Source organism: Microcaecilia unicolor, chromosome 1 (genome assembly GCF_901765095.1).
Source record: "Microcaecilia unicolor chromosome 1, aMicUni1.1, whole genome shotgun sequence".
NCBI classification, from domain to species: domain Eukaryota; kingdom Metazoa; phylum Chordata; class Amphibia; order Gymnophiona; family Siphonopidae; genus Microcaecilia; species Microcaecilia unicolor.
The window spans coordinates 502,183,938-502,210,142 of NC_044031.1; the positions used below are offsets into that span (position 1 = coordinate 502,183,938).

At 42.7% G+C, this 26,205-nt stretch overlaps 1 protein-coding gene across 1 annotated transcript in view; it reads left to right on the forward strand.

Moving 5' to 3' along the window:
• Positions 1-19,036: 19,036 nt before the first annotated feature.
• The window catches only part of CLVS1 (clavesin 1), a 152,234-nt gene continuing 145,065 nt past the window's right edge, over positions 19,037-26,205 (forward strand). Inside the window, 2 exon segments of the mRNA XM_030214853.1 lie at positions 19,037-19,078; positions 19,080-19,492. Coding sequence (XP_030070713.1) covers positions 19,037-19,078; positions 19,080-19,492 — 455 coding nt within the window.

Below are 26,205 nucleotides of genomic sequence, written 5' to 3' on the forward strand. Positions count from 1 at the left end.
ATTATGGATTTGCACCCCAATTTATCAACTTATTTATTAAATACCCAGTGTATCTGAATGCAACCCACCTCGAGCTACTACTGAAAAAGGTGTGAGCAAAATCTAAGTAACTAAATAAAATTCAATTAACTTTATTAGGCTGATGTATCACCCTCCCAGATCTAGAATACTGTTAAACAACAAGATATCTGTAGTCTTGAAGCTGGGGAGATTTACCAGGCAGACATGCCCCCTTTCAACCCTGTCATGTAATTTGACAGTTGAACCCCTTCTTACTGTGGTTAGATAGTCGAATAAGAAGTTATCTCTCTTCATGGAGTTGAGTAGAAAGTGATAGCTTACATCAATGATATGCTGTTATTTAATACCCAACCAAGGCAATGTCTTGCTGTTTTGTTGGATCTAGTTCACATATTTTTTTAAGTTCTTGGGTTTCAAGGTCTATTATGATAAATCAAAAATGATGTCTAAGAACATAAATTATACAAAACAAAAAGATGCTGATTTTGGCTTTAAATGTGTGATTTAGCAACGATTTAGAACAAGGAATTCACATCAAATTGAACTGCATAATCCTTCTTTTGGAACAATTATTTCAGAAATGGCCCGCTCGTACCTCAGCCTCCACTACCCTGCCTCAAATATAAGACCATCTATGGTTCCTCTTTCCTTATCTCAGCACTCAATTGTGGAACAGGTTGCCTCGAGAGGTCAAATTCACTTCAGATCACCCGACCTTCAAGAAGCGGCTCAAGACCTTCTTTTTTGGCAGTGCATACACTAAGAACCCAACAGGTGCCATACCCTTTTAGCCTGCGGCTCCTTCCGTGATAATTTGTCACCTCCCCTCTCTTCCTCTCCATCCTTCGTTATTTCTCTCTCTCTCCTGTGACCTTGCCCACTGTACTTTGTACTATTGTTTGCTTATTAATTATTGTACGCCACATTGAGCCTGCCTATGGGCGGGAATATTGTGGGATATAAATGTCATAAATAAATAAATAAGGTTGGGGAAGTGAGAAACTAGTAAGGTGATAATCGTCTTGCAAGTTAATTATAATTTAAGCATGCTGCTTTGGTCTTTGTCATAAACCATTTTGTTAAGATAGATAAGAGGCTGCTCAGAAGGATCTTATGATGCCATTGAATGCCCAAAATTGTTTATTATTTTTTATTGTTACATTTGTACCCCGCACTTTCCCACTCATGGCAGGCTCAATGCAGCTTACATGGAGCAATGGAGGGTTAAGTGACTTGCCCAGAGTCACAAGGAGCTGCCTGTGCCGGGAATCGAACTCATTTCCTCAGTTCCCCAGGACCAAAGTCCACCACCCTAACCACTAGGCTACTCCTCCACATGAGCCAGTCCGTGCCCAAGGGAGACAGACAAATCTGTCAATCTTGTGTTTCATCAACTGCTTCTGACCAAGTGATATCCAAATTAGTGAGGTCCTTCTGAACTGTTAATGCCATGTCTGTCTTGGCCTTCCTGGACCTCTTTTCACTTCTGGTTTCCAATTTATGGCTTGCCTTGGTACATACAGTACATTCATTCTTTGTGAATGCCAAAACCATCCAAGTTGCTGTTGCTGTAGTATCTTTCTAACTGGTGGCTGTTTAGTTGTCCCTCTTATTGCTTCTGTTTTACTCTTATTTTTCCACTTGACATATAGGATTCTTCTTAAGCTGCATGAATCAAAAACCTATAGTCTGTTTTGGAAAATTGTTAAGGGCCAGATTTCTGCATCATATAACAGAGTGGGTATCAGAGTATTATTATACATATGCATCTTTGTTCGAGTTGTGAGGTTCTTTGTTATTGTCCCAGATCTTTACCCAGTCTGTGCACAACTAAAGCCACTTTACTATTTCTAATTTTCATTTCTTTTTTTTAGTGATGTCTTCTGTTTCCAGACTTCCTAAATAGGTGAATTCAGACATTTGTTTTAGTTCAATTTGATTGCTATGTTATCTGCTATGTTTATAATCATAAACCTCATCTTTTTGCTGGAGATAATTTATCCAATCTGCTCACCAAAATGCATTATTCTGTCTGTCATGATTTGCATTGCCTTAAGAAAATTCGCCAACAAAGCCATATCATTGTCACTCACAGGACTAGACTCTATAAATGGTGCCTAAAAATTGGCACAAAAATGGCGCTTAGTGTTATTCTAAAGTTAGGAGCGGTGTATAGATTAGTGCTGGGAACTGCGACTACATTTAGGTGCACCATTTGCACCAATGAAAACCTGGTGTAAATCTCCAAGCGAAAATTAGGCACAGATCCCACCAATTCTATAACAACGCGCATAAAGTTTAGGAACGCTCCCATAGTCACACCCTCTTTTTGAAGCCACACACTAGAATTTACAGGCACCTCTTTATAGACTAGGCCTAAATTGATGCATGTGTAAATTCTAATTATTCCCAATTAGTACCAATAATTACTTGCTATTGCCCAATTATCTGCTCTGACTGGCTCGTTAATTAAGATGTATGTGCAAATTGCACACACATTCAGATATGCACGTGCAACTCAAAGCGCCATATACAGAATCCAGGGAACCAGTGTCTTTCACCCAATCTTTATGGCAGTCACTCATTCCCAAGAAGGTCACTGTCCACTCCAGTTGACTATTTGTATAAATATATTTTAGAGTGTGAATAAAATGAAATGCTGGATACAATTTATCTTGTAATGTTCACAGACAAAAGACAGAAACAAGTGTAACCTTAGTTCAGTGTGAGCATCAGGCAGGCTACACAATTATATTTCTCTTGGACTAGTTGAGAGCAGAACTGATACTATATGCATTTAGGGAGTAGAAATCCAAGGGAGACGTATGTGTTAGGCGGGGAGAGTCTGATAGGTATGGACGGGGAGAGAAATCTTGGGGTGATAGTATCTGAGGACCTGAAGGCGACGAAACAGTGTGACAAAGCGGTGGCTATAGCTAGAAGATTGCTAGGCTGTATAGAGAGAGGTGTGACCAGCAGAAGAAAAGAGGTTTTAATACCCCTGTATAAGATGTTGGTGAGGCCCCACCTGGAGTATTGTGTTCAGTTTTGGAGGCCGTATCTTGTGAAGGATGTTAAAAAAATGGAAGCGGTGCAAAGAAAAGCTACGAGAATGGTATGGGATTTGCGTTACAAGACGTTTGAGGAGAGACTTGTTGACCTGAACATGTATACCCTGGAGGAAAGGAGAAACGGGGTGATATGATATAGACGTTCAAATATTTGAAAGGTATTAATCCGCAAACGAACCTTTTCCGGAGAGGAGAAGGCGGTAGAACTAGAGGACATGAAATGAGATTGAAGGGGGGGCAGACTCAAGAAAAATGTCAGGAAGTATTTCTTCACGGAGAGAGTAGTGGATGCTTGGAATGCCCTCCCGCGGGAGGTGGTGGAAATGAAAACGGTAACGGAATTCAAACATGCTTGGGATAAACATAAAGGAATCCTGTTCAGAAGGAATGGATCCTCAAGAGCTTAGCCGAGATTGGGTGGCAGAGCCGGTGGTGGGAGGCGAGGCTGGTGGTAGGGAGGTGGGGATAGTGCTGGGCAGACTTATACGGTCTGTGCCAGAGCCTGTGGTTGGAGGCGGGACTGGTGGTTGGGAGGCGGGGATAGTGCTGGGCAGACTTATACGGTCTGTGCCAGAGCTGGTGGTGGGAGGCGGGGCTGGTGGTTGGGAGGTGGGGATAGTGCTGGGCAGACTTATATGGTCTGTGCCCTAAAGAGGACAGGTGCAAATCAAGGTAGGGTATACACAAAAAGAAGCACATATGAGTTTATCTTGTTGGGCAGACTGGATGGACCGTGCAGGTCTTTTTCTGCCATCATCTACTATGTTACTATGAGGGGCATAATTGAATGCGAATGCCTATCTCCATGGGCGTCTATGTCCGAAAACGAGTACGTGAAGAGGCGGGACAGACCGTATTTTCGAAAAAATGGACGTTTTTCAGCTGGGCGTTTGTTTTTTTTAGCGATAATGGAAACTAAAAACACCCATCTCAAAAACGTCCTAATTCGAGCCATTGGTCATGGGAGGGGCCACAATTAGTAGTACACTCACCCCCCTGACATGCCAGGACACCAACTGGGCACCCTAGAGGTCAGTGCAGTGGACTTCAGACAACGCTCCCACATGCATAGCTCCCTTACCACGGGTGCTGAGCACCCAACCCCCTCCCCCAAAACCCACTACCCACAAATGAACAACACTGCCATAGCTCTTAGGGATGAAGGGGGCACCTACATGTGGGTACAGTGGGTTTTGGAGGCCTCCCATTTACCAGCACAAGTGTTACAGATGGGGGGGGGATGGGCCTGGGTCCACCTGGCTGAAGTGCACTGCGGTACCCACTAAAATTGCTCCAGGGACCTGCATACACGCAGGCCTCTAGGACTTGTCGCTGCTATATAACATTGGCACAGCAGTTGACACCTGAAGACTAATCTCTCCGAAAACGTCCTTTATTGGAATAAGCACACTTACTCACAGTTAACTGCAGATCAGAGGTTGTGCCCCACTGGCAACGAGTCTCCCTGGTACTGAGATTAGCAGTAGGTCAGAGCTGGCAGAATGCTGTACAGTGCCCTCTTTCAGCCACATTCAAGGTAAGAACTAAGTTCTGTAACTTGGCTAACATGTGAAAGGGATCTAAAACTGGCTTACAAAAATGGCCACTAACTCATGGACTACCGGAAACGAAACAGGGCACACTCTGACCCAGTAAGCAGGGGGAAAAGCACCATGGGAGTAGAGCCTACCAACTACCAACATCGTGAGACTGTAACACAAGCTAATGAAATCACGGAGCCCAATACCCTACACCCACCACAATGCATTGCTGATGTGACTCTGCAGTGCACATAACAGAAAAGGTGTCACACTCACCCGAGAGCCACATCAGAACCAGGGAAAGGCTGTCAGAGGATAGAACACATTCTGCTGTCATGGAGGTGGGTACGGCATTTGAGGCTGGCATAAAGGCAGGAAAAAAAGTTTTTAAAGTGGGGTTTTTTTGGTGGGAGGGGGTTAGTGACCACCGGGGGAGTCCGGGGAGGTCATCCCCAATTCCCTCCAGTGGTCATCTGGTCAGTTGGGGCACTTTTTTGGGACCTGTTCATGAAAAAAAAGGGTCCAAAAAAAGTGACCCAAAATCGAGGTAAAAACGCCTTTTTTTTCGATTATCAGCTAAAGACGCCCATCTCTCCTTGGCCGATAACCACGCTCCAGTTCCACCTTCACCACACCTCCGACACGCCCCCGTCAACTTTACCTGTTTCCGCGACGGATTGCAGTTGGAAACGCCCAAAATCGGTGTTCGATTATACCGATTTGGGCACCCACGGGAGAAAGACGCCCATTTCTCGATTTGGGTCACAATATAGGCGTTTTTCTCTTTCGATTATAAGGAGGCATGTATGTTACTATGTTACTAGCAAAGCACATAATCCACACACTGACTGCTTGTCTTAAAGTCAACAAAGCAAACTACAAAGTTTAATATGTTCAAAATAGCAGAGGTTTACTTTATCATGGAGATCAAATAATAGGTCAGGCTTCAAATCACTATTTATCACTTCTGCATGCCAGTAAGTCACTTCTATTTGCCAGTAAGTGTAAGTATATTAAATAGTAACAATCTTTTAGCTTCTTCTTCCTAATTCTCCTTTCTCATTTATGGTCCTTAGAGTAAAACTTACTCTTCCCAGATGGATATCTGAGGTGTAGATTATGTACCTTGATTGTTTTTTGGCACCAGCAAGATTAAGTAACATTGCTTCCCTCCTTCTTTCTGCAGACAGTGTTGCTAGACAGATTCCCTGTTCCTGTGAATAGTTCATCAGCTTTATAGGCTCTGAGGCTGGCTACTCAGGGGTCAGGGACTAGTCAAAGACCTTCAGTTTAATAAAGTAAGAAAGTGCTGCAGCTTGGAGGTTAAAAGTCCTTTAGACACCTTGAATACAATAGATGTTAGAGGAATGACCAGGGACTCTGCCAATCCCTGGTCCCCTTACGTTGAGGTGCATTGGCTGGAGATCTGTGGCTAGGGATCTGAACCAAAGATAATGACCCTCTCCCTAGGCTGGGTATTTTATATTAGCCTTGTTTCCCCCCTCCTGTTCTGGAAACTGTGGGGTTAGAAAAAGGTCAGAACTGCTTTATTCTGGTAGAGCACTGAAGGTTCCAGCACTGCTCTAGGGGTCTCTACATAAGCAAAAGACTTGACAGAGGGTTATTTCTCCAATTTTTTTAAGGTTTCCTGGTTACTAGAACATTCTTCTTTTTCTTCTCACAATCCACAGACTGAGGATGTCTTCTCACTCACTGGCAGGCTGATTTTCAGAATCTTGTATGACAAAAGTACACAGCTCTCTCCCTTTCTGTCCTCTTTGGATTCCCTGAACCCATGGGGGACTGATTTGGTAATCTTCCAGAAAATGCCAAACCACTTTTGGCATGCAACACAATATGCAGAACATCTTCTCCCTGAGTACCTTCACCAGTGGTTTAAGCAGTCATCAAAAATGTCTCCAGCCGCAAGTCCTCTCCCTCAGTGTACCTTACACTGGTCATAGGCTCTCACAGCTGTTGTTGCATGTGTAAGGAGGTAAAAATCCGGTAACTCATTTTTAATTGTTGTGCATGACTTCTTGGCATAAAAGAGACAGAAAACCAAAACTCCTTTTTCTCTCTCTCTTTTATGTACCCCAGAACTGCCCAGCACTGATTTAGGGGGGCAATTCTATAAATTGGCACCAAGATGTAAGCACAATGATGGGGCGAGCTTAGCACCAATTCTATAATGGCTTCTGGGCATGCCTAAACCATTATAGAATACTAACGTAATGCCGGTTTGGAGCGCCAAAAGTTAGGCACACCACATTGTCAATGGACAGTGTAATTTGGCACACCTAAATGCATCATGCTATGTGTCCAAATAATAGTATTCGTGCGTCACTTGGTAACATGCCCATGACAAGCCCACATAAAAGTGCTTCCGCAGCAACAACACAAGCAACCCAAAGGGTGGAAGAAATAGTTCCAAGAATTGACAAAAGTCCAATATCTCCAACATAAAAGTTTATTCTCCCCAAAAAAGTGACATACATCGTCCAGACCCAACACGGGCCGGGTTTCGGCAGGGTGCCTTCTTCAAGGGTCACAGCTTGATGGAATACAAAAAACAATATGGAGAATAACCTGAGGAGGTGATGTCTACCCTCTCTTAAATGTGTCCCACGTGTACGCCATCCTTGTAGTTGCATGCTAGTGACTTATGTGTGCTGGTTACAGAATAACGCCTAGCACTTATACATACAACTTTCAATTATTGGCACCAATCATATGAGTGCTAGTATTCTGTTGAATATATACAGAAGAACAAACCTCCAAAGGAACCAAAAATATGCCAGTGGAGATCACACAATGAATCATACAATAAATTGACTTGGGGAAAATCCACTGCTATTTCTGTGATAAGCAGCATAAAATGTATTGAACTTTTTCGGGATCTTGCCAGGTATTTGTGACCTGGATTGGCCACTGTTGGAAACAGGATGCTGGTCTTGATGGACCTTTGGTCTGTCCCAGTATGCCAATACTTATGTACTTATGTACTTAACTTTCATTCGAGTTTGTTTATTGGGATTTATTAACTGCCTTTAGGAAGGGATTCACCCAAGGCGGTGTACAGTAGGTAGAGTTTAACATCAAACTTACAATTTTGATATCAGCATAACAGTAGTAAAATGAACAAGTGTAAACATAAATATAATAAATGACGTAAACTTGAAAACAACAAATTGAAGCCTAATAATAGGACTTCCATAAACAGGATTAAAAATATACACATTTGACAGCACGGAAATTCAAATAACAGAGATATAATATGATGTAAGCACAATAGCGATGGGATATCTAATAAGCGTACAATTAGAACATTGAAATAACATTGTGATGATCCTAATGCTTTTCTACAATACAGCTTACCGTATAGCTGAGGGGCCAAGTGCAGATATATAGATAGGGACAAGATGCGTGGTACAGAGTCAGTTGGGATAAATAAATGGGTGGCTAAACGAAAGGCAAGTTCTCTGTACAGTTAATCAAGATTTAAGGAACTGGTCTAAGTTACAGTGGATGTAGCAAGCTAGCCCAGGTGCAGAATGGGTGTATAGTTTGTCACCCTAAAGGCTTGGGAGAAGAGTCAGGCTTTTACTTACTTCCTGAAGTAGAGGTAGTCTCAAGTTATACACAGCCCCGCTGGGAGTAAATTCCAGAGTGTGGGGGCTACTCCTGAGAAGGCTCGCTGGCGGGTATTACATCGTACAATTCCCTTTGATGAGGGGACATATAGTGATGCTCCTTGAGAGGATCTTAGAGGTCTCAAAGGTGTGTAAAGAGCTAATTTATTCAAGTACTCTGGCCTGTGTATGAGGGCCTTGAAAATCACACATAGAGTTTTAAATTTAGCCCTGTAAGGCACTGGTAGCCAGTATAGTTTTTGCAGGAAGGGTGTGATGTGATCACACCATTTGCAACCTTCTATCAGTCATGCTGCAGCCTTCTGAATTAGTTGGAGCTGATATAAGCTGTTTTTGGTTTAACCAGTGTACAGGGCATTACAATAGTCTAGTCGTGATGTTATCATGGCATGGACCACTGTGGTCAGACTCATCTTTTCAATATATGGAGAGAGATTTCATAGCTGCCATAGGTTTTAGAGACAATTTTTAAAGATAGTTTGAATTTGCAGAATCAGAGTGAGTGATGAGTCTAGCAGTATTCCAAGATTTCTGATTTGTGATTTTAGAAGGAGTTTATACTTCCCAAAAGGTATTTTGAAGTCAGATATTTGTCCACTCGTGTTAAGTACCCAAAAAATCTCTGTTTTGTTTAGGTTCAGAGTTTGTTGTTCTTTGACCATTCCTGAGTAGCGGTTAGGCAAGCAGACAGTTTACTCAGAGCTTTGGGTAGATCTGGTTCAAAGGGCATGAGTATTTGTATATCATCAGCATAGATGTAGAATTTTGTGTCCATTGACTGAAGCAGCTCAGCCAGAGGCTTGAGGTAGATATTCCCAGTTATGGAACGTATTGCCGTGCAACCTAAAAACGATCCACGAACTAACTAACTAACTTTCGTAATTTTTTGAAGACCTATCTCTTTAATAAGGCATACCATAAAGATCAACAAATGTAACTGTACACATCTCCTCCTACTTATATTCAGAATTGTTTTATAATATCTGCTTGTTTTAATCTTCTACTATGATACTCAAGGTCTTTATTTAACACTAAGTGTCTATTTTCTAATCTATCTACCAACAAGAATGATACATTGTAAGCCACATTGAGCCTGCAAAAAGGTGGGAAAATGTGGGATACAAATGCAATAAATAAATAAATAAATAAATAAAGTAGGAGACAGTACGGAGCACTGTGGCACTCCACAGTTCAGTGTCCACTCGATATGGGCCACGTTTTGGCTGAAAAACCTGTGTCAGGAGTCTAAAATTAATACACACAAAAAAAAACCTTTAATATGAGTATTATTTGTATTCAGTTGCATTGTCTGTATATAGATAGCACTGTGTATCAGGGCTACTATCCTTATAGTTTATAGTTTCCTGTGATTGACTCCTTGTGCGCTTTCCCTTTTGGCCCTTAGTTCTGAGCTAGGGCCATCCTTCCTCTCTGCCCCTGGGGTTTGTGTGAGAGAGTCTCAGTCTTCCTAGCATGCCATATTGATCAGCAGCTGTTCTAAGGGCTGATCCCTCCTGAATCTGCTATCTACTGCGATTCCGTCAAAATTCTTCACCATTTGCCCAAGTCCACATTTTTCCCAAGGCATTTCCCACATTTTCCCAGGTCATTTTCCTCTTTGGATATTATAGCTTTACCAGTTCTGGCCATCTCCTTGCCTCTGCGGTGGCTAGATTCGGACTCTATGTGCAGAAGGCAACAATTCTGTTCAAGCAACTGAACTGTAAGTTGATTTTCTTTATTTGCTATGATTGCTACGTTAAAGAAAAGTTGAATTAAGAATTGAGAGTCTACTGATAAAGTTTTTACTTGGGGATGGTTTAGCTGACTGTTGAAATTTTGTGATCTTACCTAGCCTAGACAGCACAGAAATCATATGCAAAATAAATAAAAGCAAATGCTATATTGGTCATAAACACCTGTGTGTCAAAAGTTCCCAGTGTATAAACCCTATAGAATGTGTAAAATAATATGAAAGAGTTCTAAAACAAGTTCTGTGCAGAACCAACATGGAGACTTAAAATACAGTATATAAATCCTTTATGAAAAGTATATAACAAAATGTAAGAAGGTTCTAAGACAGGTGCTGTGTAGGACTGATTTGGAGACTTAAAACACAGTAACAACAATAAAAATGAAAATACTCAAGTATAGGTGACATATTAAACATAATATGCAATCCAAAGAAATGCATCTTCATATAAGATGAGGGCTATATACAAAAACTTATTAATAATTAGAAAAAGTGTATTCATATAAACAAAAATGGTGATGTGCATACATCAAATAAACAGATATCAAGGTAAGGGTTAAAAAACATATATGATAAAAATATTGCATCAAAACACCTTTGGAGTGCTATCAAGAGAAAAAAAAAACTTAAAACAGTATGAGTTGCAATCACGAATGAAACAACAGATATAATATATCAAAACAAGTACATCAGAGGAATTACAGAAAAGGGCACAAATCAAGTTCTGAATTCAAACCATCAGGAGCGATAGTGTTTAAATTGAAGATAAGATGATGTTTTTCCCTGATCAGAACAGTATCTCACATCACCCCCACAACATCTGAGCTTGATGATTTTAATAAGAAAAAATTTTAAGTTATCTGTTGTGTGCTTCAAAGAGTACCAATGTGAAACCAATGGAGCTGTTTGGATGTTCCTAGAAAGTCAGCTAGAGTGTTCTATGATCTTCATCTTCACCATCCTATTAGTTTTGCTGACATAAATTAAGTGGCATGGACAGGTGATAATATAAATAACCTGAGTAGAGGTACAATCACTGGAGTGGTTAAGTTTGCTTATACGTCCAGTGACAGGATGTGCAAACTCAAAGTGACACAATCCAGCTTATTTTCGAAAGAGACGGACGCCCATCTTCCGACACAAATCGGGAGATGGACGTCCGTCTCAAAAACAGGTATAATCGAAAGCTGAATTTGGACGGCCCCAACTGCTTTCCATCACGGGGACGGGCGAAATTCTCGGGGGCGTGGCCAAACGGTAGCGAAGGCGGGACAGGGGCGTTCCGGGGCGTGGTTAACAGATGGACCTCCGCGCCTGATAATGGAAAAAAGCAAGACGTCCCCGACGAGCATTTAGTCCACACAAAGTTGGTCCTGTTTTTTTCACGACCAAGCTTCCAAAAAGTGCCCAAACTGACCAGATGACCACCGGAGGGAATCGGGGATGATCTTCCCTGTCTCCCCCAGTGGTCACTAACCCCCTCCCACCCTAAAAAACAAACTGTTTAAATATTTTTTCCAGCCTCTATGTCAGCCTCAAATACCATACCTAGCTCCATGACAGCAGTATGCAGGTCCCCTGAACAATTTTAGTTTAGTTGGTGCTGCACGGGACCCATGCAGAGAGCAAAAATTGGAAGAAAAAAAACATGCAAGTGCAGTCAGGGATGTCCAAATTAAAACAATAGTAATAGGGGGACTCGAACCAGCCATCTTCTGGTTATAAGACTTGTGTTTAACCACTGCACCACTTATTCAGGTACTTAGACATTTCTTCCCTTTCCATTAAGTCCCTCCAAGTTTCTGTCAATCAATCACAGCTCATTTACCTGACATCAGTGTCAGCTAAATGAGCTGTGATTGGCTGACAGAAACTTCGAGGGACTTAATGGAAAGGGAAGGAACTCTAGGCAGCTGAATAAGTGGTGCAGTGGTTAGCGCACAGGTCTTGTAATCAGAAGGTGGTTGGTTCAAATCCCACTATTACTATTGTTTTAATTTGGACGTCCCTGACTGCACTTGCATGTTTTTTTTTTTGGACATCCCTGACTGCACTTGCATGTTTTTTTTCTTCCAATTTTTGCTCTCTGCATGGGTCCCGCGCAGCACCAACTAAACTAAAATTGCTCTGGTTCAAATCCCCCTATTACTATTGTTTTAATTTGGACATCCCTGACTGCACTTGCATGTTTTTTTTTTCTTCCGATTTTTGCTCTCTGCATGGGTCCCATGCAGCACCAACTAAACTAAAATTGCTCCAGGGACCTGCATACTGCTGTCATGGAGCTAGGTATGATATTTGAGGCTGGCATAGAGGCATCTCAGGGGGACCAGTGCACTACGAATGCTGGCCCCTCCCATGACCAAATGGCTTGGATTAGGTCCGTTTTTGAGATGGCTGGCAGCGGTTTCGATTATCGCTGAAAACCGCGGACAGCCATCTCTAGGTCCAGCGATCTCACCATTTGTGTCGTCTATCTCTAGAGTCGACACAAATGATGGGATTTCAGCGGGCCGAACCGTATAACCGAAACCGAAGATGGACGGCCATCTCGTTTCGATTTTACGGTTCGCTCCGCCTCTTCACGGAGCCGTCTCCGGAGATGGACGTTTTTACATATGGGAGTTCACGTTCGATTATGCCCCTCAATGTCTACAAACGGAACAGGACTAACACGGATCTGCTCAGGTTCTGGTAAGAATGAAGCCACCAATCTTTCTATAAGATTTGTTTTGCGAAAATAGGTGACTATTGGGCTCATTTTCGAAAGAGAAGGATGTTCGTCTTTTGACATAAAACGGAAGATGGACGTCCTTTTCCCAGAGACATCCAAATCGGTATAATCGAAACCCGATTTTGGACGTCTCCAACTGCAGTCCGTCGCAAGGACATCCAAATTTCAAGGGGGCGTATCAGAGGCATAGCGAAGGTGGGACTTGGGCGTGCCTAACACTTGGACGTCTTTGACCCATAATCGAAAAAAACAAGGACGTCCCTGATGCACACTTGGACGTTTTCACCCGGACGTGTTTTTATTACAAATAAGGCACAAAAAGGTGCTCGAAATGACCAGATGACCACCGGAGAGAATCAGGGATGACCTCCCGTTACTCCCCCAGTGGTCACTAACCCCCTCCCACCCTAAAAAAAATCTTTAAAAATATGTCATGCCAGCCTCTATGCCAGCCTCAGATGTCATACTCAGGTCCATGACAGCACAGCAGGTCCCAGGAACAGTTTTAGTGGGTACTGCAGTGTACTTCCGATAGGCGAACCCAGGCCCATACCCCCCCCCCTACCTGTTACATTTGTGGAGGAAACAGCGAGCTCTCCAAAACCCACCAGAAACCCACTGTACCCATATATAGGTGCCCCCTTCACCCGTAAGGGCTATGGGTAGTGGGTAGTGGGTTTTGGGGGGCTCAGCACATAAGGTAAGGGAGCTATGTTCCTAGGAGCATTTTATGAAGTCCACTGCAGTACCTCCTAAGGTGCCCCATTGCTGCCCTGGCATGTCAGGGGGACCAGTGCACTACAAATGCTGGCTCCTTCCACACCCAAATGGCCTGCATTTGGACGTTTTTCACATGGATGTTTTTGGTTTCGAAAATCGCCGAAAGTCAGAAACGTCCATGTCTAGGGACGTCCAAATCTATAGATGTCCAAATTTAAGGATTTAGACATCTCTGATGGTATTTTCAAAACGAAAGATGTACGTCCACCTTTTTTCAAAAATACGGGTTTCCCCGTGCCTGGATTTCACCGTTTTGCAAGGACATCCAAATCGCAACTTGGACGTTTCTTAGAAAAATGCCCCTCCACGGGTCTCTTGCCTCTAAAACAGGGATGTACTTCCAAGATATGCCAATTCCTCTTAATGATCTGTCTAATATCTCTTGCATAATATGAGAGATGTGGAGGGGCATTTTCGATATGACGTCTAAGTCCAACTTTGGACGTTTTCCAAAAAACGTCCAAAATCTGAATAGGAAAAAAGGTCATTTTCAAAAAAGAAAAACATCTATCTTTTTTTTTTCAGAAATAATGTTTAGAACAAGGTTTTGTGATTTAGACATTTTGATTTTTGGTCCATTTTCGAAAAACAAACATCCAAGTGCAAAACGTACAAAATCAAGCCATTGAGATATAAGAGGAGCCAGCATTTTTAGTAGACTAGTCCCCCAGACATCCCAGGAAAGCAATAGGGCACCCTAGGGGGCGCTGCAGTGGACTTCATAAAATGCTCCCAGGTACACATCTCACCATTGCTCCCTTATCTTGTCTGCTGAGCCCCCCAAAACCCACCCAAAACCCACTACCCCCAACTGTATACCAGTACCTTAGCCCTTACGGGTGAAGAGGGCATCTATATGTGGGTACAGTGGGTTTCTGGTGAGTTTTGGAGGGTTCAGTTTCCTCCACAAGTGTAACAGGTAGGGGGAGGTATGGGCCTGGGTTCACCTGTCTGCAGTGCACTGCACCCACTACTCCAGGGGCCTGCATGCTGCTCTAATGGACCTGAGTATAACATCTGAGGCTGGCATACAGGCTGGCAAGTAATGCTTTTAATCAAACTTTTGGGGGGTAGGAAGGGTTAGTGACCACTGGGGGAGGAAGGGGAGGACACCCCTGATTCTTTTCAGTGGTCATCTGGTCATTTAGGGTACCTTTTTGTGCCTTATTCGTTATAAAAACAGGTGTAGCTCAAAACATCTTAGTTTTGGTCTTGGACGATTTTGTTTTGTTCCATGATGGCTGAAAAATGTCCAAATGTTAGGAACACCCAGATCCCGTCCTTAACATGCCCCTGACATGCCCCCTTGTGATTTGAATGCACTTCTGACGGACGTCATAGAAAAACGTCTAAAAATTGGTTTTGAAAATACCAATTTGGACATTTTTGTGAGGAAAACATCCAATTGCAGATTTATGCCACTTTTTGGACGTTGTTTTCTTTTGAAAATGACCTCCATAGAGTACAGATAACATCAGGCTTAATCTTGGCCTGACTTGTAGACAAGAAAGACTCCCTACATTGCATTCTGGCCTCGTTTAAACCTTCAGTGATACATTTTCTAGGATAACCCTCTGTATAAAACAGTAGGTCATAATAGTAGCTTGTGTTTCAAATTCTCTTAAAGTAGTACAGAACCTTTGCAACCTGAGAAATTGAGAATAAGGCAAGTTGGATTTCAAACTTCTATTATGAAAACTTGTGTAATGCAAGTATGTGTTCCTATTGGTAGGTTTTATATAAATGGTTGTAAATTTGTATCTAGTCTTTTTGATTAATATGTCCAAGTATGAAATTTCTCTAGTACTGTACTGAATTTTGAATCACAGATTTGAATCGCATATATTCATCCAATCATAAAATAGTGGGAGCTTATTGGTATCATCTTTCCAGAGCAGAAGAATATCATTGATATAGCGCATATAAAATTTAATTTCAATGCTGAAAGGATGGTCCTTAAGAAACACATACTCAAAATTAGTGACATACAAATTTGCTATATCTGGAGCCATTGACGAACCCATAGCTGTGCCCCTAAAGCCCCTAATCTTCAAGTAAAACTTCTGCTGGAGCCAAAATAGTTTTGAGTTCGCGCCATTACGGACAAAGCTAATATGACGTGACCGGGGATCCTCCCAAGGGCGGCCTTTTATTTTTTTTTTTGAGTACTTGTTTAACAATTACTAAAGCTTCAATCAGAGGGATGTTAGTATACAAGGCATCTATGTCAAGTGTCACCAATACAATGTCTTCTAGGTCATCATAAAATTCCTCCAACAAATTTATCATGTGTGAAGAACCTTGAACATATGAATCAATCTTGGGAACAAAGGGTCTCAAAAAACAGTCTACAAACTTAGATAATGGTTCCAAAACTCAACCATTTCCAGAGATTATTGGGCACCCTTGTGGACTGGTCACAGACTTGTGTATTTTGGGCAAAACATAGATGGTTGATATCATGGGATTTTTAACTGTGAGAAACATGTGTTTATTGGAGGTAATCGGGCTCATTTTCAAAGCACTTAGCCTCCCAAAGTTCCATAGAAACCTATGGAACTTAGCCTCCCAAAGTGCTTTGAAAATATGCCTCAATGTATCCTATATCATATGCATATTTCACTAATTGGTTAATCTTAACATGTAGATCATGGCTAAGGTCTGTATCCAACAAGGTATAATACTGGTTGTCCAAAATCTGCTCTCTGTCTCCCCAATGTACCTACCCTTATCCATGACTACAATGCTGCCATCTTTGTTGGCTGGCTTAATCACTATGTTCTGGTTCTGGGATAAAGGTTGCAAAGCATTCAGTTCTTCTCTAGACAAATTATGGAAACTCTTTCGATGGTTCCTTTTTCTCAATTCCTGTGCTTCTCTCAATACACAACCATTGAAAGCTGAAATCAATGGGTCTGGGGGTCCCTGTGGTACCCACTTAGAATTATTTCTCAATATAGATGTGTCATTATGACTAGTTGAATCACCTGCAATTTCCTTTTGAAGTGGAACAGATCCATACATGTCTGGAAGGGCTGATATTTGGCAGCTGGAACAAAGTTCCTTCTTTAAAACTTGTACTTGAATGTCAGAAAGTGTCAGTTGGGAAAGATTACATAAGTACATAAGTATTGCCATACTGGGACAGACCAAAGGCCCATCAAGCCCAGCATCCTGTTTCCAACAGTGGCCAATCCAGGTCACAAATACCTGGCAAGATCCCCAAAAAAGTACAAAACATTTTATACTGCTTATCCCAGAAATAGTGGATTTTCCCTAAGTCCATTTAATAATGGTCTATGGACTTTTCCTATAGGAAGCCGTCCAAACCTTTTTTAAACTCCACTAAGCTAACCGCCTTTACCACATTCTCTGGCAACGAATTCCAGAGCATAATTACATGTTGAGTGAAGAAAGATTTTCTCCAATTTGTTTTAAATTTACTACATTGTAGCTTCATCGCATGCCCCCTAGTCCTAGTATTTTTGGAAAGCGTAAACAGACACTTCACATCCACCCTTTCAACTCCACTCATTATTTTATAGACTTCTATCATATCTCCCCTCAGCCGCCTTTTCTCCAAGCTGAAGAGCCCTAGCCGCTTTAGTGTTTCCTCATAGGGAAGTCGTCCCATCCCCTTTATCATTTTCGTTGCCCTTCTCTGCACCTTTTCTAATTCCACTATATCTTTTTGAGATGCGGCGACCAGAATTGGACACAGTATTCGAGGTGCGGTCGCACCATGGAGCAATACAAAGGCATTATAACATCTTCATTTTTGTTTTCCATTCCTTTCCTAATAATATCTAACATTCTATTTGCTTTCTTAGCCGCAACAGCACACTGAGCAGAGGGTTTCAACGTATCATCAGTGATGACACCTAGATCCCTTTCTTGGTCCGTGACTCCTAACATGGAATCTTGCATGACGTAGCTATAATTCGGGTTCCTCTTTCCCACATGCATCACTTTGCACTTGCTGACATTAAACATCATCTGCCATTTAGATGCCCAGTCTCCCAGTCTCGTAAGGTCCTCTTTCAATTTTTCACAATCCACCTGCGATTTAACGACTTTGAATAACTTTGTGTCATCAGCAAATTTAATTACCTCACTAGTTACTCCCATCTCTAGGTCATTTATAAATATGTTAAAAAGTAGCGTCTACAGTGCTCTCTTACGAAGTTGTGATTTTGTGAGCCTCTTCTCCTAACACCTCTATCCTAGAATCCGATAAGAAATTGTTCAATATATTGTTAGCTGTTGCTTTACACTTAATTGTTTCCAACTGGAAAAATAATGTGAATCTAAATTATAATGAATGGTGGAGTTACGTGTGTGTGATTAGAAAATATGAAACAATTGTGGCCCATAAACACCGGAGAGTTAAGTCTGTCTTAAAGACTTGGGCTCGTTTAGATTTATTTTGTCAAGATCCTAATAGCACTAACTGACCACTGTAAAACAGCTGATTGTCTAAGGGTATTGTCATGGAATGCTGATAATGTTCTGTCTTTTCATTTATGCTTATTTTATTTGCCATGGATTGTTGTTATCGTTTGATTTTTCCTTTCTGTTTTATGTTTTGAAAAACCTTAATAAAAATAAGAAACAAAAAAAAAAATAGCGGTCCCAGCACAGACCCCTGGTCAACCCCACTAACTACCCTTCTCCATTGAGAATACTGACCATTTAACCCTACTTTCTGTTTTCTATCTTTTAACCAATTTTTAATGCACTTCATAAAAACATTAGAACCCATACTGGGGGGAAAGACTATGGAGTAGTTGATAAAATTTGTTTTTTATATTTTTATTCTGCCTATCACTAACCTACAATTCCTCCTTTAAACCCCAATCTTTAAGTTCCCAAAGCACAAAGCAAAATAGTGTTCACTTACTAGAGAAATATCCTCTTCTCTCAGAACTTCTCAGAAAGGGAAAATGGGAATGTCTATGGTGTTGTTACTGAACGTTTTTTGTGTGTATTAATTTCAGACTCCTGACGCAGGCTTTTCAGCTGAAACACAGCTCATATTTTTGCTAGTATTCTTTAACATATGCACAGTATTGGCACCTACATTTAGGCTCCAGCTTATAGAATTGCCTTGTTAGTGCTTAAGACCAAATCTACCATAAGACAGACTGTTGCTCCTGAGAACAAAGGAGTAGGAGGTAAACTAGATTGGAAACAAAACCTGCCATTGATCTTAGCAGTTCATAAAATAAACAGAAATAGAATTTGTTTTTAATCATGTGCAATACAATTCTACCTTTTAATAGATCTAATTATTTGTTTGCTTTTTTTTGTAGGGATAACATGATATAAATTAAATCTGTTAGAGAAACTGCACTGAACAGCATGGGCAGTCTGCTGCACCTTGTCGAGGATATGAAAAAGGCCATCCACTTTTATTTTTGACACAGAAGGTCAGATAACAAAAGACTGTGAATGGATCATATTTGCAATAGGCCATCACTTGGATGGGATCATTACGTTCCTTGATACGTCATCAAAAATTAAGTATTGGGGAAGAGAGCTTTCGTAAAGATGACCCATTTGCAAGCTGGTCTTGGTCCAGAGACTATAGAGAAAGCACGTCTGGAACTAAATGAGAATCCAGAGACTCTTCATCAGGATATTCAACAAGTCAGGGACATGATCATCACTAGGCCTGATATTGGGTTTCTGCGTACAGATGATGCATTTATCTTGAGATTTCTCCGTGCCAGGAAGTTCAACCAGACAGAAGCCTTCAGACTGTTGGCCCAGTACTTTCAGTACCGCCAGTTAAACCTGGATATGTTTAAAAACTTCAAGGCAGATGATCCTGGGATCAAACGAGCACTCATGGATGGATTCCCTGGTGTGCTTGAAAACCGCGATCATTACGGACGGAAGATCCTTCTGCTTTTTGCAGCCAACTGGGATCAGAGTAGGTAAATGTAGATAGTGCCTTTTATTCTACTTAAAATATTCACTGAACAAATAAACACGGTTTTGAATAAATAACATTTTGGTACCCAAATACATCAGAACAATGCTATCAAAGCATGACTTTTCCCATATACATTGATTGTTTTTAATCTTGATAATTGATATTTAAGTTTTAAAGTGGAACATTGGTTTCCTCTGTGATGTTACTTTCAGGCTGCTTTATTATTTAGTAATGTTTGCACTGTGAAATAATCATTTTAGCCAAATCAAGTTTTAAGAATAAAATGTAGTTTTTTTGTTATCATCTGGAATCTCATGATGTTGAACATGATTGTCCTCCATGCATAAACACGATAGTTAATATTTGACTAAACAAGTCAATCCTGAAACCACATATTTTATCACAGTGACAGCATACATTGGTGATAATTATATAAACGTTTGTCACAGGTACTGAGAATGTCCAGCATCTCCCTTTCCCTTCCTTTCCCCCTTCTCCATTTACAACCTTCCCCCTTCTCTTCTCCATCTCCCCCTGTAGTCTAGCATTTTCCCTTCCCTACCCCATGATAGTGCAGTATTTCCCCTTTGCTTCCCTATTCCCCTTGTCCAGCATCTTCCATTCTCATCCCTTTCCTCTGTTCTGACTAGCATCTCCCCTTCTCTTCCACACTTCCCCCTACAGATTAACAACTTCCCTTTGCTATCCCATAATCAAGCATCTTTCCTTCCCTTTGCTACTCACTATGTTCAGCATCTCTTCCCTTCTATTCCCCCACTTCATGTCCATCATTTCCCTTTCTCTTCCCTTTATTACGCCCCTGCCCAAGTCCAGCACATCTCCTTCCCTACCATACCCTCTCGGGTGTCCAGCATCTTCCTTTCCCTTCTCTACTTTCCCCCATCTTTCTTTTCCTTTCCCTTCCTTATCCCTACTCCAGCTGTGCAGCATTTTCTTTTCCCTTTTCTACCAAGTCCAGCAGTTCAGCATCTTTCCTTCCTTTGTCCTCCATCAAGCATCTCTTCTTCCCCACCTCCGAGTATCTAACATCTCCCCTTCTCTTTCCTACCCTTTCTCTGTCCAGAATCTCCTTCCCCCAGCTTTCCAGCACCTTTCCTACTCTTCCCCCAACCCTGTGTCCAGCATTTTCCCTTATCTTCCCTCCATTTATCCAATGTCTCTCTTCTCTTTCCTAGCTCACCTCCACCATGTCCAGCATCTCCCCTTCTTAATTTTCCCTTGCTGGACCTTCTCTCCGCCACTGCCACTGCTGCATCTGTATCTCTGCCTGGGCCACCTTGCAGAACTAAAGAGCAGTGTGCACAGCCACAGGGTCCTAATGCTCAAAGCCTGCCACATCCAACCCTCTCCAAGGCAAGCTTCCTTTCAGAGAGGGCAGGATGCAGCAGGCCTTGAGTGCACCCAAGTGCTGAATGGCACCATGCCATATTCATAGTTTTAAAATGCCACTTAGCTGTTCTGCCATGTTGTGCCACCTTAGGCAGATGTCTAGTCCACCCAGTGGTAAGACTGGCACTGCAGATGCTAACTTTCAGTTTTGTCCTTCAGATCTCTTTCAGTACTTTGCGGGCGCATACATTTACATTTGCACTTGAGCTGTGTAAATGCCCATGCCTAGACGATTAGTAGATTAGTGTATATTATACTTGTGAATGTCGTCCACACTCTACCCAAACTCTACACTATCATGTCTTCTTATGTACTTTTATGCTGGTCGATATTTTATAGGAGACCACTGATGTTTGTATGGGGCATATATATGTGAAAATGACTTTTTAAAAAATTACCAGTCCACCAACTACTACTTCGGGACTTGGAATTGTACTAGTTAGAACTGTGCAAGTTCGAGATTTAGAACCATCTGTGGTTGGAACTGTGAACATTTTTGTGGATTTAGGACTAGATTCAGTAAATTTCAATCAAATTTGGGCACCAAAAAAAAATATGCTTGTCAAGTGCTATTCTATAAACAGCATTCCAAGTTTTTTTTTTCTTACATTTGTACCCTGTGCTTTCCCACTCATAGCAGTTTCAATGTGGCTTACATATTATATACAAGTACTTATTTGTACCTGGGGCAATGGAGGGTTAAGTGACTTGCCCAGAGTCACAAGGAGCTGCCTGTGCCTGCAGTGGGAATCGAACCCAATTCCAGGACCAAAGTCCACCACGCTAACCACTAGGCCACTCCTCCACTCCCATAAGTTGGGTGCCGTTTATAAAATAGTGCGAGAATTTACACCAACTGAAATCTGGTGTAAATCCTTCCATGTAAATTAGGTGTGGATCCCCCAAATTCTATAATACTGTGAATGCCCCTGACCCACCCATGCCTCTCCTATGGTCACGTCCCATTTTCACATCCCCTAAAAGATTTGCGCATACGTCTTTACAGAATAGCGCTTAGCAAGATACACACAGAAATCCAAATTGTTGCCAATTATAATTGATTATTAGCACCCAATTATTGGGTGCTCAACTTTGGCCACTATATATGGTGGCCAAAGTTGAGCACACAAATTTGAGTGTGTACCTAATTTGCCTGCAGAATTTAATTAGTAATGAGTCGATTAGCGCCAATAATTGGGTGCTAATAATCAATTATTATTGGCATTAATTGGCTGCCATAAGATAAGTGTTCTAAGATACATGAACTGGATTTTTCATTCTTTAATATTTTTTGCACAATATTGTACTACAATAAGGTGGAGTTTTTAGACTGTTGATAGTGATTCTTCCCTTCAGACTGATGGGATTTTTGAATATTCACTGAGGCTTTTTTCGCCATCTTTTCTCATGGGTCTAGTGTTCTTTCATTGCTTAATTTTTTTTGTGTGTGTGTGGTAGTTTGTAGAGTGCCTCTCTATATTCTACTACACTCTGGTACAGAAGTTATCATTTTATAAAATTACCCCCACAGTTGCTGAATATAACTGTTGTGGGGTGATATTAAACCCATGGTGGTCAGCGTTTTTTTTTTTTTTTTTAACACTGACGGCTGAGAACAGAATTATCCCCAGATATTCAGTGGCAGGCCATGTCCGGGAACTGACATTGAATATCTGGGGCTAATTTAAGCAGAGGAGGCCACCAGAACTTATGCAGTTCCCGGTTGATATTCAGTTGGGGCCTATGTAAGGCAGTTATGCACCCCTAGCAGAATATCAGCCCGGACTCAAAATCCCTGGGAGTCCCCTTGATTCCCTCCCCCCTCCCCCCTCCCCAAAGCTGCTGACAACCAGAACCTCCCTTCCCACTTGGAACAGCCCCCCAACCTACAACCCTCTGGGTCTTGATAGCCCCCCCCCCCCCCCCGGCCTACCATAGCACTCTTGTGGTCCTGTGGGAGTGATAGAGGCTGCCTGTAGAAAATGGCTACCGCGACTGCTCACAGTAGCTTCCAGTACTTGTGTAGTACTTGTACCCACTCGCTTCTAACTGCATTGCCCCCACTGGACCACAAGGGTGCTAGTGTAGATCCAAGGATGTCTATCAAGATCCGAAGGGGTTATGGGTTGGGGGTTGCTCTGGGAAAGGGAGGAGGTTCTGACTGTTGGCAGCTGTGGGGAGGGGGAAGGGAAGCATGGGGTTTCTTTCAGGGGCCAGAAGGGGATTCCCAGGGCTACATTAACTTTTTAATAGTTATGCAGGTCCCATCAGGTCAGTGCTGGGGCTCGCATAGCTAAACAGCTGAAATGAAAATAGCTTTTGAGCTGTCCTAATTTTGGCTGCTTGGCTTTAGAGGTCCTGGCACTGAATATTGCTGCCACCTGTGTAACTTCTGACTCCTCCCCAGTGCTGCTCTATGTCCACTTTTTTGGGGGGTCAGTAGGAGTCGATAGCGACTCTGCCTGGTTATGCATCGCTGAATATTGGCAGTTGGGTGGCCCCAGGCGATTTAACCAGGCAGGAGCCTCTCCATTATGCTATTGTCTGTAGGGGTCAGGCTTCCTTTTGCCCATATATGGAAGCCTTATTCCTAGTGGCAATACAGCGATATTACCTCTAGAGGTCTTGGTGGCTATATTGTTGTGCTGGGGACACAAGGATGGAGCAAGTGGGTATTGTACCTGCCTCACTAAACACCAGAGATCCCTGGTAAGCCCAGGGACTGCATCAAGGGGATAGAAAGTGGGGTGACCTGCTCAGAGAGGAGGGCAAAATTTGGAGGGCCTGGCCCCTGTGTGTGTGAGGGGGAAACATGGGGAAGGCTGCCATGTGTTGAACTTTCACCCACACTTGGAGAGGCCATCCCTGCTAGGGGGTGCCATATGGAGGGGACCATTGTAATGGGCTTGCCTTGAGTGAACTGCTTCACAAAGGCAGTTAACAAATCCTAATAAATAAATAAAATTCCATAACTTTAATCCTCAAGGTTATTGTTTCTAGCAGGAAGACCAATTTATGAATGCTGAATCATAATCCCAAGGTGTTATGTGAGGTTTACAATAGTAATGTTTGTATTTCACATAAGCAACTTAGATTGTATTAACAGCATAATGTCACAGACATGGCCGTGCCTCTGCACCCTTACGGCCGGGTTCTCCTGCCGATTTAGGTTTCCAGAAGTCCTCAGTCTTGCCGGGCTGCTTGCTCGTCCGATACCAGTGCTCCATGGCATCTATTGACACAACACCCTGCTCATCTGCGACGCCGGCACTAGCCGGCTCCCTTAGGTGCGTGCACATGCCAAAGTTTCAGCCGTAAAGGGACAGCAATAGGAGCTTCCGAAGGTCGCCCGGAGATGACATTAGGGAGCTAGGGCTTCATAAAGAGGCTCCTGACTCTCTCACTTCGCCTTCACAACAGGTTGCCTAGCCTGTGTTGGCGCCTCATCATTCTTGTCTCCAGTCCTGCCTCTGCATTCCTGTCTCAGCCTGCCCTTAATAAGAATGGTAAATTTAAAAAAATGATAATAAATAAAAATAAAAAGTGTAACTTGGAAGGTCTGAAAACTGAAAAAGATGTGCCCCTTTTTCCCTTTCACCTTTTTTCCTTGACTCTTCGTCTTTTCATTTACTGCATTGACATCTCTTTTGTTGGGACTGGTGGCCTTTTTTTTATGCAAAGGAAGCTCTACAGCTAGGTAGAGCTCTGAAGACAGACAGGAAGGATTCTTAGAATTTGCTGTTCCTATATGTTCCTGGTTCCTGGCTTCTGACTTGTATGCTGTATTCCTGATTCCTGACAACTGTGCTCACCTTAATCCTGTGAGATACATCAATCTACAGTATGCAAATAAGTTATTTTACCTATATTAAATGTCTGAGTGTTATCTGCACAAGTCGCTGGGAAACTTAAAGAACTGTAATAGCCGTAGAGAGACAGTATAGACTGCAAGCAGTAAAGAGCTTATAGCGGGCTGCCTCATGATCCAGATTGGGAAGGCAGGATAGGCTGTAGCTGAGAGCTCATAGTAGAAGCTGTCTAGCTGGCAGGCCATAGAGGCTGTGGGTTAGTTGCATGCAGACCCTCACAGTGTAGGGCAAGTATTGGCCAATATAAGGGCAAGTATTGGCCTACCAATACAAGGCCAATACTTGCCCTTGTATTGGTAGCTTGCAATGTTGCTACTATTTGGGTTTCTGCCAGGTACTTGTGACCTGGATTGGTCACTGTTGTAAACAGGATACTGGGCTAAATGGACCATTGCTCTGATCCAGTATGGCTATTCTTATGTTCTTATGAAAGGGAGCATTCACATGGATGGAACATGGGAGGGCACAGGCAGGGCAGGATTAACCCTTTGGTGAGCCCTAGATAAACAAGCACATTGCCCCTCGACCACTATAATATAAATACATTTTAAAACTTCAGCAAAAAGGGCCCTTCATGGTTCTGACTGCAGAGGAGGAAGCAGCTGTTAAGAGGCAGCACTCACTGACTCTTTCTGCAGACTCAAGCACAGTGTATGAAAGGGGAGCAGGGATGGGCACCCCAATCCCACACTCTTCTTTCTGCCAGCAGCTGACTTTCCTGGACAAAAGTCTGTCTTGGGAACCACAGAATTAGAGGGCTTCTCCTAAATATTTGGCCCTAGGCCATTGCTACTTTGCCTATGACTTAATACTGTCCTGGGCATGGCTGGGACATAACATGGGCTGCTTCCATAACAATGAGAACTGCTGGAGGCTGCTGAAAGTTAAATGGTGCTGGTCACTAATTTTAAACCATTTGAAGTTTTTACACCATTTGAAGAAAAGGAAAAAAAAAAGTTTAAATATTGGATCGATGAATATATGCACAGCATTGCCTAAAATGGCTTGACAGCAATGCTGCTGTGAGCATAGCTGCTGAGAGGGGGGGCAGGGGGGACAAAATTCCCCAGGCCCAGCCTCCAAGGGGGGCCTGGCGCCGCAGACCCACCCGCCCTCCGTCATCGACCATCTGCCCCCTGCATTGAAATTGCAGTCTCACCTCTGTGAAAGCAGCGCTGCAGGCAGCAGAACGCCTCCCTTCAGCCCTCCTTCCCTCCCTGTGTCCCACCCTCATCTGACGTAACTTTCGCGAGGGCGGGACACAAGAAGGGAAGGAGGACCGAAGGGAGGTGTTCTGCTGCCTGCAGCGCTGCTTTCGCGGAGGTGAGACTGTGATTTCAATGCAGGGGGCCCAGCCTGGTGGCAGACGGAGGGGGGGAGCAGCGGCGGTGACCTCAGGGGGCGGGGCAACAGGGGCGGGGTCCCAGGGCGGCCT